At 38.4% G+C, this 13,687-nt stretch overlaps 1 protein-coding gene across 1 annotated transcript; it reads left to right on the top strand.

Moving 5' to 3' along the window:
• The first annotated feature begins 9,442 nt into the window (after positions 1-9,442).
• txndc15 (thioredoxin domain containing 15) lies at positions 9,443-13,398 on the top strand. Its single transcript, XM_058416441.1, has 5 exons — positions 9,443-9,685; positions 11,011-11,408; positions 12,100-12,263; positions 12,352-12,482; positions 13,104-13,398. Exons 1-5 carry the CDS (start codon positions 9,595-9,597, stop codon positions 13,298-13,300), a joined length of 981 nt encoding a protein of 326 aa, XP_058272424.1. The 5' UTR covers positions 9,443-9,594; the 3' UTR covers positions 13,301-13,398.
• Positions 13,399-13,687: the final 289 nt, after the last annotated feature.

The following is a 13,687-nucleotide window of genomic DNA, read 5'->3' on the forward strand; positions in this document are numbered from 1 at the left end:
ATATATTGTTATTAATGGGCCTAGTATAATATAAAATAACAATAATGCATATATTTAAAATAAGTAAAAACACATTTAAACACAAGATGTAAGATTAGCTTATTATATAGTGATTATATAATATATGGTCATGGCTGTTCAGTCAAAAAAATGTGGCTATAATGGAAGTCTATGGGGCAAAAACAGCCATGAACAGTAAATGAGGGAGAACAAAATTTAAATCTGATGCTGCAAAAATGTTGTTACTAATCTTTGACATGTCCAAGACTCTGATAAAAGGTAAAAAAAATATTTATGATATTTACAGATTTATGCAAAAAAAGTTGAAAATATTGAAAATATTTATCTGATATATTTTTTAAAGCAGTTTATTTTAGTGGCTGTTTTCATCCCGAACATAACATAAATGTTATGTTTTCTAACAGTGCACAAGGGTTAACCCTTATATACTGTAGGGGACGTTTTCATCCACTAGGGGTCACTTTTTATTCTTAATTCTTTTTATTCATAACTTTCTCTGAATTTCAGCAAATGGAATGATTTTTGGAGACAAACTTGTAAGAGCCATACTTCAAATTTTTACTGTGTAAATGTATCGTTAGAGTTGTTTGTTTATTAGTTGTTTATTGTAAATATTTCCTTGGTTTATATTTGTTTTATACTGTACGTCTTTTAATGACGTCATTTTTTGTCGCTAAAGGGATAGCCATGCTGGGAGCACGTGTATAAGACATTGACTAGTCATGCCGTAGGCACGTGTCAAAGACACAAGCTAGCCATGCTGGGGCCACGTGAACAAATATATAAGATGTAGACGAGCCGAGGGAGTACGCAAAAAAAACTAACAATGCATCAGTGCCAATGTTGTTACTAATATTTGACATATCCAAGACTCTGATAAAAGGTAAAAAATAAATATCCAGTCCACAATCACTTATTATATTGAAAATCAGTCATTTTGTGTGTTTTTTCCCCAAATCAGTGACATCATTTATGAACATGGCAATTAAAGAGTTAAAATCCTGGAATTTTTTTTTTAAACATTTAGTAGTTTTGATCAGAACTGAGGTTGATTAACAGATTTATGCAAAAAAAAAAAAAAGTTGAAAAAAATATTTTTCTGATATATTTTTACAGCAGTTTATTTTAGTGGATATTTTCATCCCCAAACATAACATAAGAGTAGTGTTTTCTATCAGTGCACAAGGGTTGGGTTTTATTTTAAAGTTTATTTATTTAAACTTTTTTTAAACTTTTTTTTACTTATTTTTTTTTAATTGCGTCGACCATTGCAAAGTTCTGTAGTAAATAATGCTGAAAGAGTGACATTGCAATATAATACCAATTTGGTAACTGTAAACATTACATGCTGCTTTGCAGCCATATTATAGACAATACAATACAATACAGTAAATTGAATATAGTATAGCCAACTGAAGACAGGAAGAATATACAAATTGAACATAATCTGGAATGGAATGGTGCTCAATTGTGTTTGTCAGACTAGTACCTGGATATTGAGAAATATTGTGAGAGGTGTGTATGTGTGGTCATCCACAACGCTGTTGGCTTTATGTATGCATTCTGTGGTATAAATGTCTGTGATAAAGGAAATAGAGACTCCAACAATCTACTGAGCTGTTCTCACTATCCACCTCAACGTCTTGCAATCAGAGACAAACCTGGAAGGTATAGAAGAAATCATTTTTTATTAAAATAAAAAAAAAATTATAAGATTAATCTTTATTGATCCTGAGGGAAATTGCAGTTCTGCAACAGCCACAGACAGCTAAAACACACATAAGAAAAAAGGATACAATAAAATAAAATAAGCCAAATGCACACAAGTACTATTTATATATACACATGTACAGGGAGGTAGTATGTCTTGAAAAGACATTTGTGCAATTATTGGGCACACTGTGTATAAGATTGTCCAGCAGCTGTGAGAATAAACTTGTATATACAGTGGCAATTCACTCCTTATCAGCAACAAGGAGGTTAACAATAGCCTGGCCCTGCAGGAGCTCATTAAAGAGCATAATGGCTAAAGGTAAAAAATGACCTCCCATAATGTTCTTTATAGCAGGGAACCTGTCTAAGTATATTACTGAATGTGGTCTTTTGTTTTGTTAAGAAAGCACAGAGTGGGTGAAATTCATTGTTCAACATTGTCTCAATGTTTTTTAAGTTTCTTGTCACAACATTGTTTCTTGTCATCAACATTGTCTCAAAGTTTTGCTTGACCACCGTCTGTAGTGAGTCCTGTCTGGTTCCTGTGACTGAGACTGCTTTCCTGAGCAGGTTATTAAGCCTATTGGCATCACCCACACTCACACCATTGCCCCAGCACACCACAGCATAAAAGATCACAATGGCCACAACAAACTGATAAAACACATTCAGAAGTGCCCTGCAAACACGAAACAACCTGAGTCTTCTCAGGAAATAGATGTGACTCAATAACAGGCACCCAGGTATTTGTAGTTGTTGACTACCTGCACACACTTACCCTCATTGGCAACAGCAGACCAGGAGTTGATCGTTCAGAAGTTGATAACCATCTCCTTTTTTTGGATAATGCTCAGTTGAAGATGATTCAACTTACACCGTTCAACAAAGTACCCGACCAGGTCTCTATGTTTGCAGATGGCACAGTTCACTGTTGTATTTACAGTCAGAAGTGTATAGAGTGAAAAAGAAAGGAGCTAATACAGTCCCTTGCGTGCTGATCATGAGCATGCTTGATACACAATCCCTAAACTGCACAAACTGGATATGATAGATGGCTCAATTTGCATAGCACGGAGCTTATCCCCTGCAGTCTTGGGTAAATGGTGTGGTGTCTCACTAGAGTAATTTGTAACAGGTAAATCACCTGCATCATACACCCCTATATGGTCCTGATATGGAAACTGAAAAGGGTACAGAACTGTTTTAACCAGGGGATGGAGGTAGGCCAGTGATGTCTGGGCTACTGGTCTAAAGTCATTCAAGACTTTTGGTTGTCCTTTCTTACTAACTGGAACTAGGCATTAATGTTTTAGATATAACAGGGACCCTTTCCAGCTTCAGGCTAAGATTAAAGATCCACTTTAATACACCACACATCTGCTCAGCACATTCTTTTTAGAACCCTACCATCAGGACCAGCAGCCTTCCTTCCACTGATTTTACCCAGCTCCTTTGTGAATGGGTGTTTGACGTAATCCCTGATGTTTGAAGACAGTGACAATAGCTGGGGTGCAGATGTATGTGGAGAGTGGAGAGAAGGTGTGAAGGTGTAGATGGGGATGTGACGTCCTCTATGATGGGTGAAGACAGGAACAAAGGCATCGGAGCACATGGTCACATGACCTGGAATATATTGAAGAAATAGTGAATTTTTAAAGAAAAAATTAAATAAAAATCAAAGGAGACATAGTTTCAATGCAATTTTTATTTATATAGCACTTTTAACATTAATCATTGTCAAAAATAAGCTTACAGAATCAAAAGAAAATTAGGGCAATCAGTAAAAATTGTGTGAGAAAATATATATAAAAAAAATTTGGGATAGCAAATCAGTGTACCCTGTGGAGGTGTCCAATTAGATTATTTTGGTACTAGTTTGGGGTCACAGGGTCACATGACCTAGAAGCTATTGAATAAATAGTGTTTTTTTTAAATAAAATTAAAAATAAAAGAAGAGATTTTTTGGGATACAAAGAGGTGTACCCTGTGGAGGTGTCCAAGTAGATTATTTTGGTACTAGATTTGGGTCACAGGGTCACATGACCTAGAAGCTATTGAAGAAATAGTGGGTTTTTTTCAGTCGTACAGAAATTTGTCGACGGTCCCTAAACTACCGCTTCCGAATGTCTGTCTAATGTCTGAATATCAAGCTAACTTCACCTGGTTGAGGGGTCGGGTCCGGCGTGCCTGTGACATGGTTTAGCTACTAACATATTGCGCTTCATAACTGTCTGAGTTGAGCTGGAATTTTTACACTCAGCGCCTGTGAACATAAACCCCGCCTACTTTGATTTGATTGGCCAGCATCACAAACACTTATGAATGCTGTAAGACTGCTGAGGCATCTCGGAGGAAAAGATCTGTTATCTTGGCTTTTTATCCTTGCAGCACCAAAGCGGAATTAATATAAGGTAATTATTTTACAACTTTTGTTATTGGAAAAATACCGAGGTCCGGACCTCAATGGTGGGTACAGCCCTGAGTGGAGTCTGCACTTCTATCTCAATGCTGTGGGCTTTTGATTGGCCCAACCCACAAATGCATCAGCTGCTACTTTCACTCCCTTAAAGTCTCTGATAAATTTGTTAAGGCTGTCCTTTGTTGGATTCCACTGTTGGTTTCATACTCATATCCTCCTCAGTGGAGGAGAGAGTCAGCAGCAGGTCAACATACAGAGCATCCGGACGCTTACCAAAACACCTTAGTGAGAGCCTGGTCCTTAGCCCACCTCCTGGTTTCCCCTTTTGTGCACAGTTTTCTGTGACATTTGTCGTCACTTGTCTCTTCCCGTCTCTGCATGTGCTTATATGATTCTCTGAGAAAAACTGCAACATCGTAAATTAATTAAAAGAGAGATGTACTTTCTACAACACTGCTTGTTGTGGCTGCCAATACCAGATTCAGAATATGTGAATAACACCAGACATGAATCTATGAAGGAGACTGCTCTGAGAGAAATGCAGAGAACCCTTGATAATGTTCCTGCGTGTTCTGCACCATCAGTGGAGTTGCCCACACATGTACCAGTGTCAATACCAAGCTTGTGTAATGTCTGTTTGAGCATCTCTACAAAATATTTTCCTGTTGATGCTTCACAGTCTACCACAGCAACCTCCAAATGTTCATGGATGGCATCAGTAGCATACCATAATCACTGCACATTGGTCTTTTGAGGTTATATCTTGGGTGGTATCTATTTGGACTGAAAACATGCCTGCCTGTTTAATCACATCTGCAATTGTGCTCTTTATAATTTGGCTGATGACGTCCACAACTTTAAAGATGATGTCTTTTGACAGGAATGTCACAAGACAGCCTCTGCCCTCTGCCCCAGTGTCATGTTGCTTCTTACTTTGTTCAATACTAGTGTTCAAGTGCTGTTGAAGGCACATATCATACTTGCTCAAGAGAATTATCAACTCTAGGAAGTTGCCATGATCAACTGCAGAGTTCTCCAATGTATAAGCAGCCTCTGCTTTATCTCCTCTGTAACTAAGTCAACATTTGCCAATGACTTTTGTGACATCTACTATGCGCTCCATTACCAGCCGCTTTTTCTTTACTTATTCAGAACGTAAAGGCAATTGGTTGCCAGTCAATATACTTTTCAGATCTGCCTTTTTAGCCATTATAAAGTAAGCATCTGCACTGGGCATTACTTTTCTCATGTTCCTCAATTCTCTGATTCCATGCATCCTCTGTTTCCATGCATTCATGCCTCCCTTTATAAAAGGACAAGTGCAAATGCCAAACACACAGAACAGTAGAGAGAATGATTTTTTTTCATTGTAGGTCAACCACTTGCGGTTGGTTCTGTTGTGAATTCACCAAAGCAGACCAGGGGACTCAGAAGTAGTGTTCAGCAGGACACTGCGGTGGTACCGTAGTCACCAAGTCCAGCGAAAAGAAGCTTGCGTTACAGTTTTAAAGGCCTTGAGTGGGCAATCCATGAAGATATGACAATACAAAAGGCTTGAGGTGATACGCCCCCAAGGGGAGGTAGACCTCATAGGTGTCGACTCCCTGGTATACTAATGCAAAAGCTTAGAGGTGATACTCTTAAACAAAGCATTGAATGGGAGAAAAATCCCCAGAGCTGGCCCCCCAACTGTAGGCTAGTTCACAGTTCCTCATCATCATCTGATTTGATCACCATTTGGTGGTGAGAGCTGAGATATGTAAATTATTATTCAAAGAAAAATGTATGTTACAGTAGATTCTAGAGTAAACTCAAAATATGTTTTCCTACAGTTCCATCCTTTCTGTTCTAAACATTTGCTAAGGGATATTTCTGTGGCTGTTGAGGATGATAACTGAAAAACATGTCAAGGTCCTTTGTCTGAGGATGAGCAAAATAATCATACTTATCATTCTCCTCATCTACACTAATTGCTTGTGGATCAGGGATCTTCTGCCTGGCTGCTGTTGTCTCACTGAAGATCAATGTCTCGGTCTCTTTCTTTTTCTCACTTCCCTCAGCATCAGGCATATCTGTATTAAACCACAATCACACATAAAATAAGTCAAAAGGCTAAAATCAATTAAATTTAATTGAAACAGATAATCAAAAGAAAAAAACCTGAACTGACTAAAAAAATTCCTTTAATGTAAGTCACTTTGGATAAAAGCATTTGCCAAATGCATAACAGTAAATGTTGCTAGACAATTCAGTTACCTTCAGTCGTCAGATGAAAAAATATCAGTCAGTTTAGCACATTTGGCCGCATCATTCTCCAGAGCCTTTCTGTTTTTTAACCTGGATTTTTCAGCTACTCCTGCCATCTTTTTACTATCCATTTTATCCTTCCTGTGATTAGCTCATCTCACTCTCAATTCATGCCACAGCATTAATCATTTCGGTCTGTCTCCATGGCAACAACCTGGGCACACGCGCTTGTGTTTGAGGAAGAGAGCGCGCTCTAACAACAGAAAACAGCACTTTTTAATGCAGGGTCTCATTATGCGCTGATTTAAATTCAAATATAGTGTAATTAGCTTAGTTATCAGTCACACAGTAACTTAGTTATCAGTCACACAGTAACTTAGTTATCAGTCACACAGTAACTTAGTTATCAGTCACACAATAACTTAGTTATCAGTCACACAGTAATTTAGTTATCAGTCACACAATAACTTAGTTATCAGTCACACAGTAACTTAGTTATCAGTCACACAGTAACTTAGTTATCAGTCACACAGTAACTTAGTTATGTCACACAGTAACTTAGTTATCAGTCACACAATAACTTAGTTATCAGTCACACAGTAACTTAGTTATCAGTCACACAGTAACTTAGTTATGTCACACAGTAACTTAGTTATCAGTCACACAATAACTTAGTTATCAGTCACACAATAACTTAGTTATCAGTCACACAGTAACTTAGTTATCAGTCACACAGTAACTTAGTTATCAGTCACACAGTAACTTAGTTATCAGTCACACAGTAACTTAGTTATGTCACACAGTAACTTAGTTATCAGTCACACAATAACTTAAACACATATATACGTTTTTCTGTGTATGTGACAAAAAAGCAGGAGAGTCTGCCAGCCCAATTTATGTGCAGGGCAGAGCAGCCCACCGGGAATTCTTCCGGTTCTCCCAGTGGCCACTCCGGGCCTGCTGAGGAGTGATGGACCTGCGGCTTGCTGCCTCAGAGGAGGGTGTATAGTGTTTAAAGGCTGAGACTTTCAATGAATCTGAGGTACCCTACTGATGATGTGTCCTAAAATTTAGCTAAAATAAGGCCAGAACTTATATAAAATAAATAAATAAATAAATAAATTATTCCCTATAACCCTATTCCAAAATCATTAAAAATCCCAACAATTAAGCATTAATGAAGGTTGACCTACTCAAATAAGTACCTCACCTCTGTTATAAGCCCAATGGGGTTTAATAATGGAGACAAATTTTTTCCTTGTCTCCCTATACAACCATGCAGGCTTCGGTCTGTGATCGGGGAATCATTGTACATTCACAAACCTAACCCTATTATGGTGTCCTTAAGGTGTTCCCAGGTCTGTTTTTGTATGCTTATGGTGTCCCCAAGTCTATTTTGGTATCCTTACGGTGTCCCCAGGTCTATTTTTGTGTCATTAAGGTGGCCACAGGTCTATTTTGGTATCCTTCAGGTGTCCCCAGGTCTGTTTTTGGGTGCTCAAGGCGTCCCCAGGTCTATTTTGGTGTCCTTAAGGTGTCCCCATGTTTTGATGTCCAAAATAGACCTGGGGACACCTTATTTACAACAAAATATATCTGGGGTCACCTTAAGGACACCAAAACAGACCTTCATTACAATAATCCAACATAGTGGTACCAAAAGCATGGACTAGTTGTTCTGCATCATGAATGGACATCATATTTCTTATCTTAGCAACGTTTCTGAGATGAAAGAAGGCAACAATAGTGATATTATCTACATGAGCTTCAAACGAAAGAACAGAGTCAATAATCACACCAAGATCTTTTACTGCTGGACATGATGAAACAGAAAGACCATCCACTGTTACTCTGTAATCAGAAAGCTTACTTCTAGGTGCATGTGGTCCTGGTACAAGCACCTCTGTCTTTTCCTTATTAAGCAGGGGGAAATTGAAAAGCATGTTCTTTACATATTTTTCAGTCATATTAATCTGGTGCAACTCTGCTGAATATCAAAATATCACTGGAACTCAATCAGCATAACAGTGCAAGTTAATACATGTTTTTTTTTATTTTTTAAAAATGTACTGTTTTTCACATTTAAAATTAATTTACCCAATTGTAGCCAATATAAAAGAAAAGCCACAGGCCTGAAAAATGAAACACTGAGATTCTGATCTATTTTCTCATATTTAGCTGTTTATCTCTAGCCCAAATGTCTTCAGTGAATAGAAAAAGGGTAAAAAAATATGCTACACAAAATTAATTGAATTGAATTCTAATACTTTCAGATGGGATTGTAAGTGAAATAAGGTCAAGAATGAAAGGTAAGAATGTACTAAAAGGTGACAACAGTATTGTGAAATAACATGAAGAATGAGTTTTGTATTGAACATTTACTGAATTAATTTACAATATATTTACTCATTATATTTATTGCTGCAATTGTTAAATATACTTATTGCTGTTATTTATTTACTCTTTCTATTTTTATATTCTATACTCTTTTTATGTCCTATATCTTTTGAATAAAATGTCGTTAGAGACTTTTATTTTGAAATGTTTTAGACCGTAGTACGATGGATCGTTGCAGACCAGCCACAGGAACCACCCCCCCCCCCTTCCCCATCCCCAAGTGATTCAGATCATTTACCTCAGCTCAATAAAATGAATCTTTCTCCTCGGAACGGCTCATTGGCATATTTTTTTCTAAACCAGACATTACACTTTCACCAGTGATTACTCAGATTTGTCTGAGTATAAATGACGTTGTTTAGTGAAATTCCACTTTACTTTGTATTTAACAAAATATCGTTAATTTTTCTCTGCTGCCTCATACAAATGAAACACACGCCTCACTATTCACACTGACGAACATAAAAGAGCCGATTCAAAGAACCGACTCACTGAGTAATACAGTGTGAGTGAGTATTATTAATTAATCTTTTTTTAAACGCCTCCCATGACGTGTTCCTGCTTCCAATCCATTCTGTGCGCTACACTCCAATCCAGTAGGTGGCGGAAATGCATTCTCTAAGTCGATCTGCCAACCGCTAATAAACACCAGAAGAAGAACCGACTCACTGGCGAACACTACTGCTGTGGGTTATAGCAAGAGATTAGCGCTAACGTTGGGCAAATGATGGTCAGGTGCAAGCGGTCAGTCTTATTACTATAATTGTACAGATGAGGAGATTAATGTGCAGCTGAACATGACTACTGTCACAGACACACTAAGAGTGATTTTATTTGAGTTGTTTTTTATTTTTGCGATCATTCATATTTCACTAGCGACTCCGACAGGTAAGCTAAGATAACGTAGCCGCTAAGCTAACAGAGAACATATAAACTCCTGCTAAACCACATCAAATCCCACACATACTTCTTATCCTGTGTGTGTTCAAATTTTATTACATACACCTTACACTGTGAAATGACTGTCCATGTTATAAAAATAGAGTCAAATAAAAAATGTAAAAAGTATAATAAAGAAATAAAAATGAAATTGCTGTAAAAATAAAATGGGATTAGCTGCACAAGGGAAAACAGTAGCTTAAGAATAAAATGAATGATATGAATCTAGGGTTGTTATGAAGTGCAAAATGTGTGTGTGCGTGCAGTTTTTAGTGCGTTATGTAAAGTGAACTGCGCAAAAAGTCCAGTTGAGGTAGTGACCGCCATGAAACAAGTCCCGATAAAGTCCAAGCTCTAGGTGTTGTCTCAGTCAAGGCCCGAATGACCTGCGGGAAGAAGCTCCTCTTTATTTTCCCTGTTGCCTACAAGGAGTGGAAGTGCTTCCCTTTCTGTCCAGTCCAGAGATGAGTCCATTGTTGGGATGGATGAGGTCCTTCGCTATCTTTCTTGCCTCCTTGCTGTAGATGGACTGCGAGTCGGGGAGCTCGGTGTGGATAGTACATTCGGCTGATCTCCTCACCCTCTGGAGGAGCTGACTGTTCTTCTTGGTGCTTTTTCTAAAGCAGACTATGATGCTTACCATGACGGGATGCTCTGGAATTAAAGGATCCTGATGGAATGGTCATAGAAAGTCCTTTTTCCTATGTCATATAAACGTCTAAGGTGGTAAAGATGCTACCAGGCCTTTTTCACCAGGGTGATGTGCCCTGGGGTCCCGTTGATCAGGAGTAGTTCTCCTGCCTTGTGCGGAAGTCCACTATCCTTTCGTTTGTCTTGTTGGCATTCAGGAGGAAGTTGTTCTCCTGGCACCAGTTCTTCAGGCTGGAGAAGGTGGGGTGGTATATGTTTAGTGAAATAGAAAACATTAGACCATGTAATCAATGTCCAGTTTTATCTGCTGATATGAGTTCAGGTTTTCATTCCAGTCCAGCAGGAGCCTCATCTGATTCCACCTGTTTAATCAGATGAACTCAGCTTTCAGTAGACTCAGCTTCTGCTTGCTTAGAATGAAAACCTGTACTCACATCCTTACATAAGATTGGACACATCTGATTATATGGTGTTACAAGATTACAAGAATGTTTGCAGGCTGCCACAGGGAGGCAAGAGAGCAGGAGCCTAATGTTAGGGCTGGAGTCTTGGGAAACCACATGATTTACTTCTGTACTTGTTAGCTTAAACCAAACAAACTCCTGTCTGATTTCTGTTCACAGATGAAGGTGTGATTCCTGAGTTTGAAACTGCTGATGGATTAGATTCCTATGACGATGGACAGACGACAGAGGACTCGGTGTCTTTCTCTCTGAGACAGTTTAAGACGGCAGAAATCGCAGATGCCGTTCTGGGGACACATCTGTCTGAAAACACAGCTGGGATTGAAGCTCTTATTCCTAAAAGCCAGATCTCTACACCATGTGAGAAGAAAGTGACACAGGGGGTGATGAAGGAGAAAGCTGTAATGGATCAGGAGATTGAGATGAAGCAAGAAAATCCAGCAGGAGGTGATGAGCAGAACTCCACAGAAAGTGCAAAGACGTATAAAGTGAGCTGTGATAAAAGGAGCATCACTGGACTTGAGAACTTCTCAGTGCAGGTTCTCAACTCATCACAGGTACTCTACACCACAGGTATCAGCCAGAGAGAGCTGCTAATTGTTTCCTCATCACAAAACTGCTTCACTGTAAAAATTCCCTGACAGGTTTGTGAAATATTTTTTCAGTTTCTTATTACATTTCTGTAGTTATAAAATTGTGCTCTGTGCTCAGACCAGCAGCAGCAGCAGCACACAAAAACAAGCAGAACCCTTTATTTTAAATCAGAGCTGGTGATCTGCAGTGATGGGAGGTAGAGAAACTGTTGTGAGGCAAGTGATGGAACAAAACTGACCTTTATGCACTTGCGAAGTGAAGCAATTAGTCAATGACCAATAAGCGTGATGGGCAGGGGTGTGTTTCTGTTTTATTCAAACTTGTTTTTTAGTTCCAGTTGTTGGTTCCTACTCTTAGTTCCTAAAGCACTGTTCACTGCTGTTGTGTTTCAGTACATCAAACTTTTAATTCCCCATTCTCATGTTTGATGTGAACAATAACTAATGTTCTTGACCTGTATTTGCATGACTTTAAACAGTGAGCTGCTGACTCATGACACTGAACAATAAAGAGGCCAGTGAGAGTATTTAATACGGTGGTTTTGTATATCACACATTAAACAATAAACTCATCCAACACTCATGAAACTATTCTTCTCTTATATTACTGTACATTCTAATGAGTTTATGTATGTGTGTTTTCTTTTTCTCGAAGGACCTTATGGACTTCCTGAACTCAAACGGCTCTGAATGCTCATTAGTTCTCTTCTACACTTCCTGGTGCCAGTTCTCCGCCCACCTTGCTCCTCACTTTAATGCTCTGCCAAGAGTTTTTCCCATAATGCATTTTCTTGCTCTTGATGCCTCTCAACACAGCAGGTGTTCACAGTAAACCTTTTGTTTGTGTCTGAATAATGTGAATATATTTTTGTGGTGATTTTAAATTTGTATTTGTGTGTGTGTGCAGTTTGTCAACGCGCTTCGGGACTGTTGCTGTGCCCAACATTTTGCTCTTTCAGGGCGCTAAACCCATGGCACGCTTTAACCACACAGAGAGAACACTTGAGACGCTAACAGCCTTCATCGCTAATCAAACAGGTTAGTGTGTGCCTGTGGTGTGTAGGTGTAGACGACACTTATAGCATTTCAGCCCGTGGCTTAACCAGCCGGATTGCTAAGTGTTTAGCCTGGTGTCTAGTTGCTTGCTATCAGTGAGATGTGGACAAGGTAAATGTTAATTCTGGAATGTTCTGAAACCGTGTGTGTTTCTGTCCTGCTACTCTCGTGTACATATAGTTTTGAACATATTTACATTATAGAATTAGTTTATATTGGATGACTTTTTGATGTTTTTTGGCCATTAATTCCACACAATAATCCATGATAATGTGAAAATATTCCCTTGTTATGGGTTTTTAGACTTTTTTGTGCATTTAAAAATATAAAAAAATAAGAGAGTTAAGTCTTTGACTTGTTAGACGCCCCTTTAGCAGTTCTTGGGTAAGTTTCTCCAAGCTTTACACACCACTTTCCATTTCTTCTATAATTCCTAGCAGATCCTCTGGAGGTCAGTCAGAAAATATAGGGAAGAGTTTGTGTTCAGTTGTGTACTATTTTGTGCAGATAAATGTTTAAAAAAAGGTAAATTGAATCAATTTGTACTTTTATTTAAAACAAAGTGTGCTAAATCAACATGACAGAATTGTGTTTGTATTTCAGGGTTTGAGGCAGTTGGAGGTCAGATGGTGACGGATGACGATCGTGTTGGTCCTTTACTCAGCATGCCCGTGAGGAGCATCGACTGGCTTTTTGTGTTCAGTGTAATGTTTTTAGCTGTGTTCAGTTTGTATGCCATTCTTCGGACTGACAGCATCAGGCTACTCATCCCTGGCCACGAACATGACCACCAGGACTAATTATTATTATTATCATTATTATTTTTATTATTATAGTGGTCTGTGTACAAACCCTTTCTAAATCTAAACAATCACAATAAAAAAAACAATAAACCATGCTTGTTTTGGTTTTATTTTTTATTGACTTGTTTTTTTGTTGACTTGTTATTTTTAATTCACTTGTTGCTTATTCTCGAAAATCACACTGAAACCTCGTTTACACTGATGTTTTATTCATTAACACACAGGACAGGTTCCAGCATCAGACAGGTAACCTGGACAGTAGTGGATGCAGTGACTGATCCCTGCTGTGATTGACAGCAGAGAGCAGATTCACTGACCACCTCCGGGGCCACAACTACACCGGGGTATCCCAGGGATTTATCGCTGTATTTATTAGTGTGATTT

Source organism: Hemibagrus wyckioides, linkage group LG18 (assembly GCF_019097595.1).
Source record: "Hemibagrus wyckioides isolate EC202008001 linkage group LG18, SWU_Hwy_1.0, whole genome shotgun sequence".
NCBI classification, from domain to species: Eukaryota; Metazoa; Chordata; class Actinopteri; order Siluriformes; family Bagridae; genus Hemibagrus; species Hemibagrus wyckioides.

Excerpts from the sequence above, each read along its gene's own strand:
- txndc15 (XM_058416441.1), top strand. The coding sequence starts at position 9,595 with ATGACTACTGTCACAGACACACTAAGAGTGATTTTATTTGAGTTGTTT. Across the intron at positions 11,409-12,099 it reads AGGTTCTCAACTCATCACAG|GACCTTATGGACTTCCTGAA; the intron begins GTACTCTACACC and ends TTTTTCTCGAAG. Across the intron at positions 12,264-12,351 it reads GATGCCTCTCAACACAGCAG|TTTGTCAACGCGCTTCGGGA; the intron begins GTGTTCACAGTA and ends GTGTGTGTGCAG.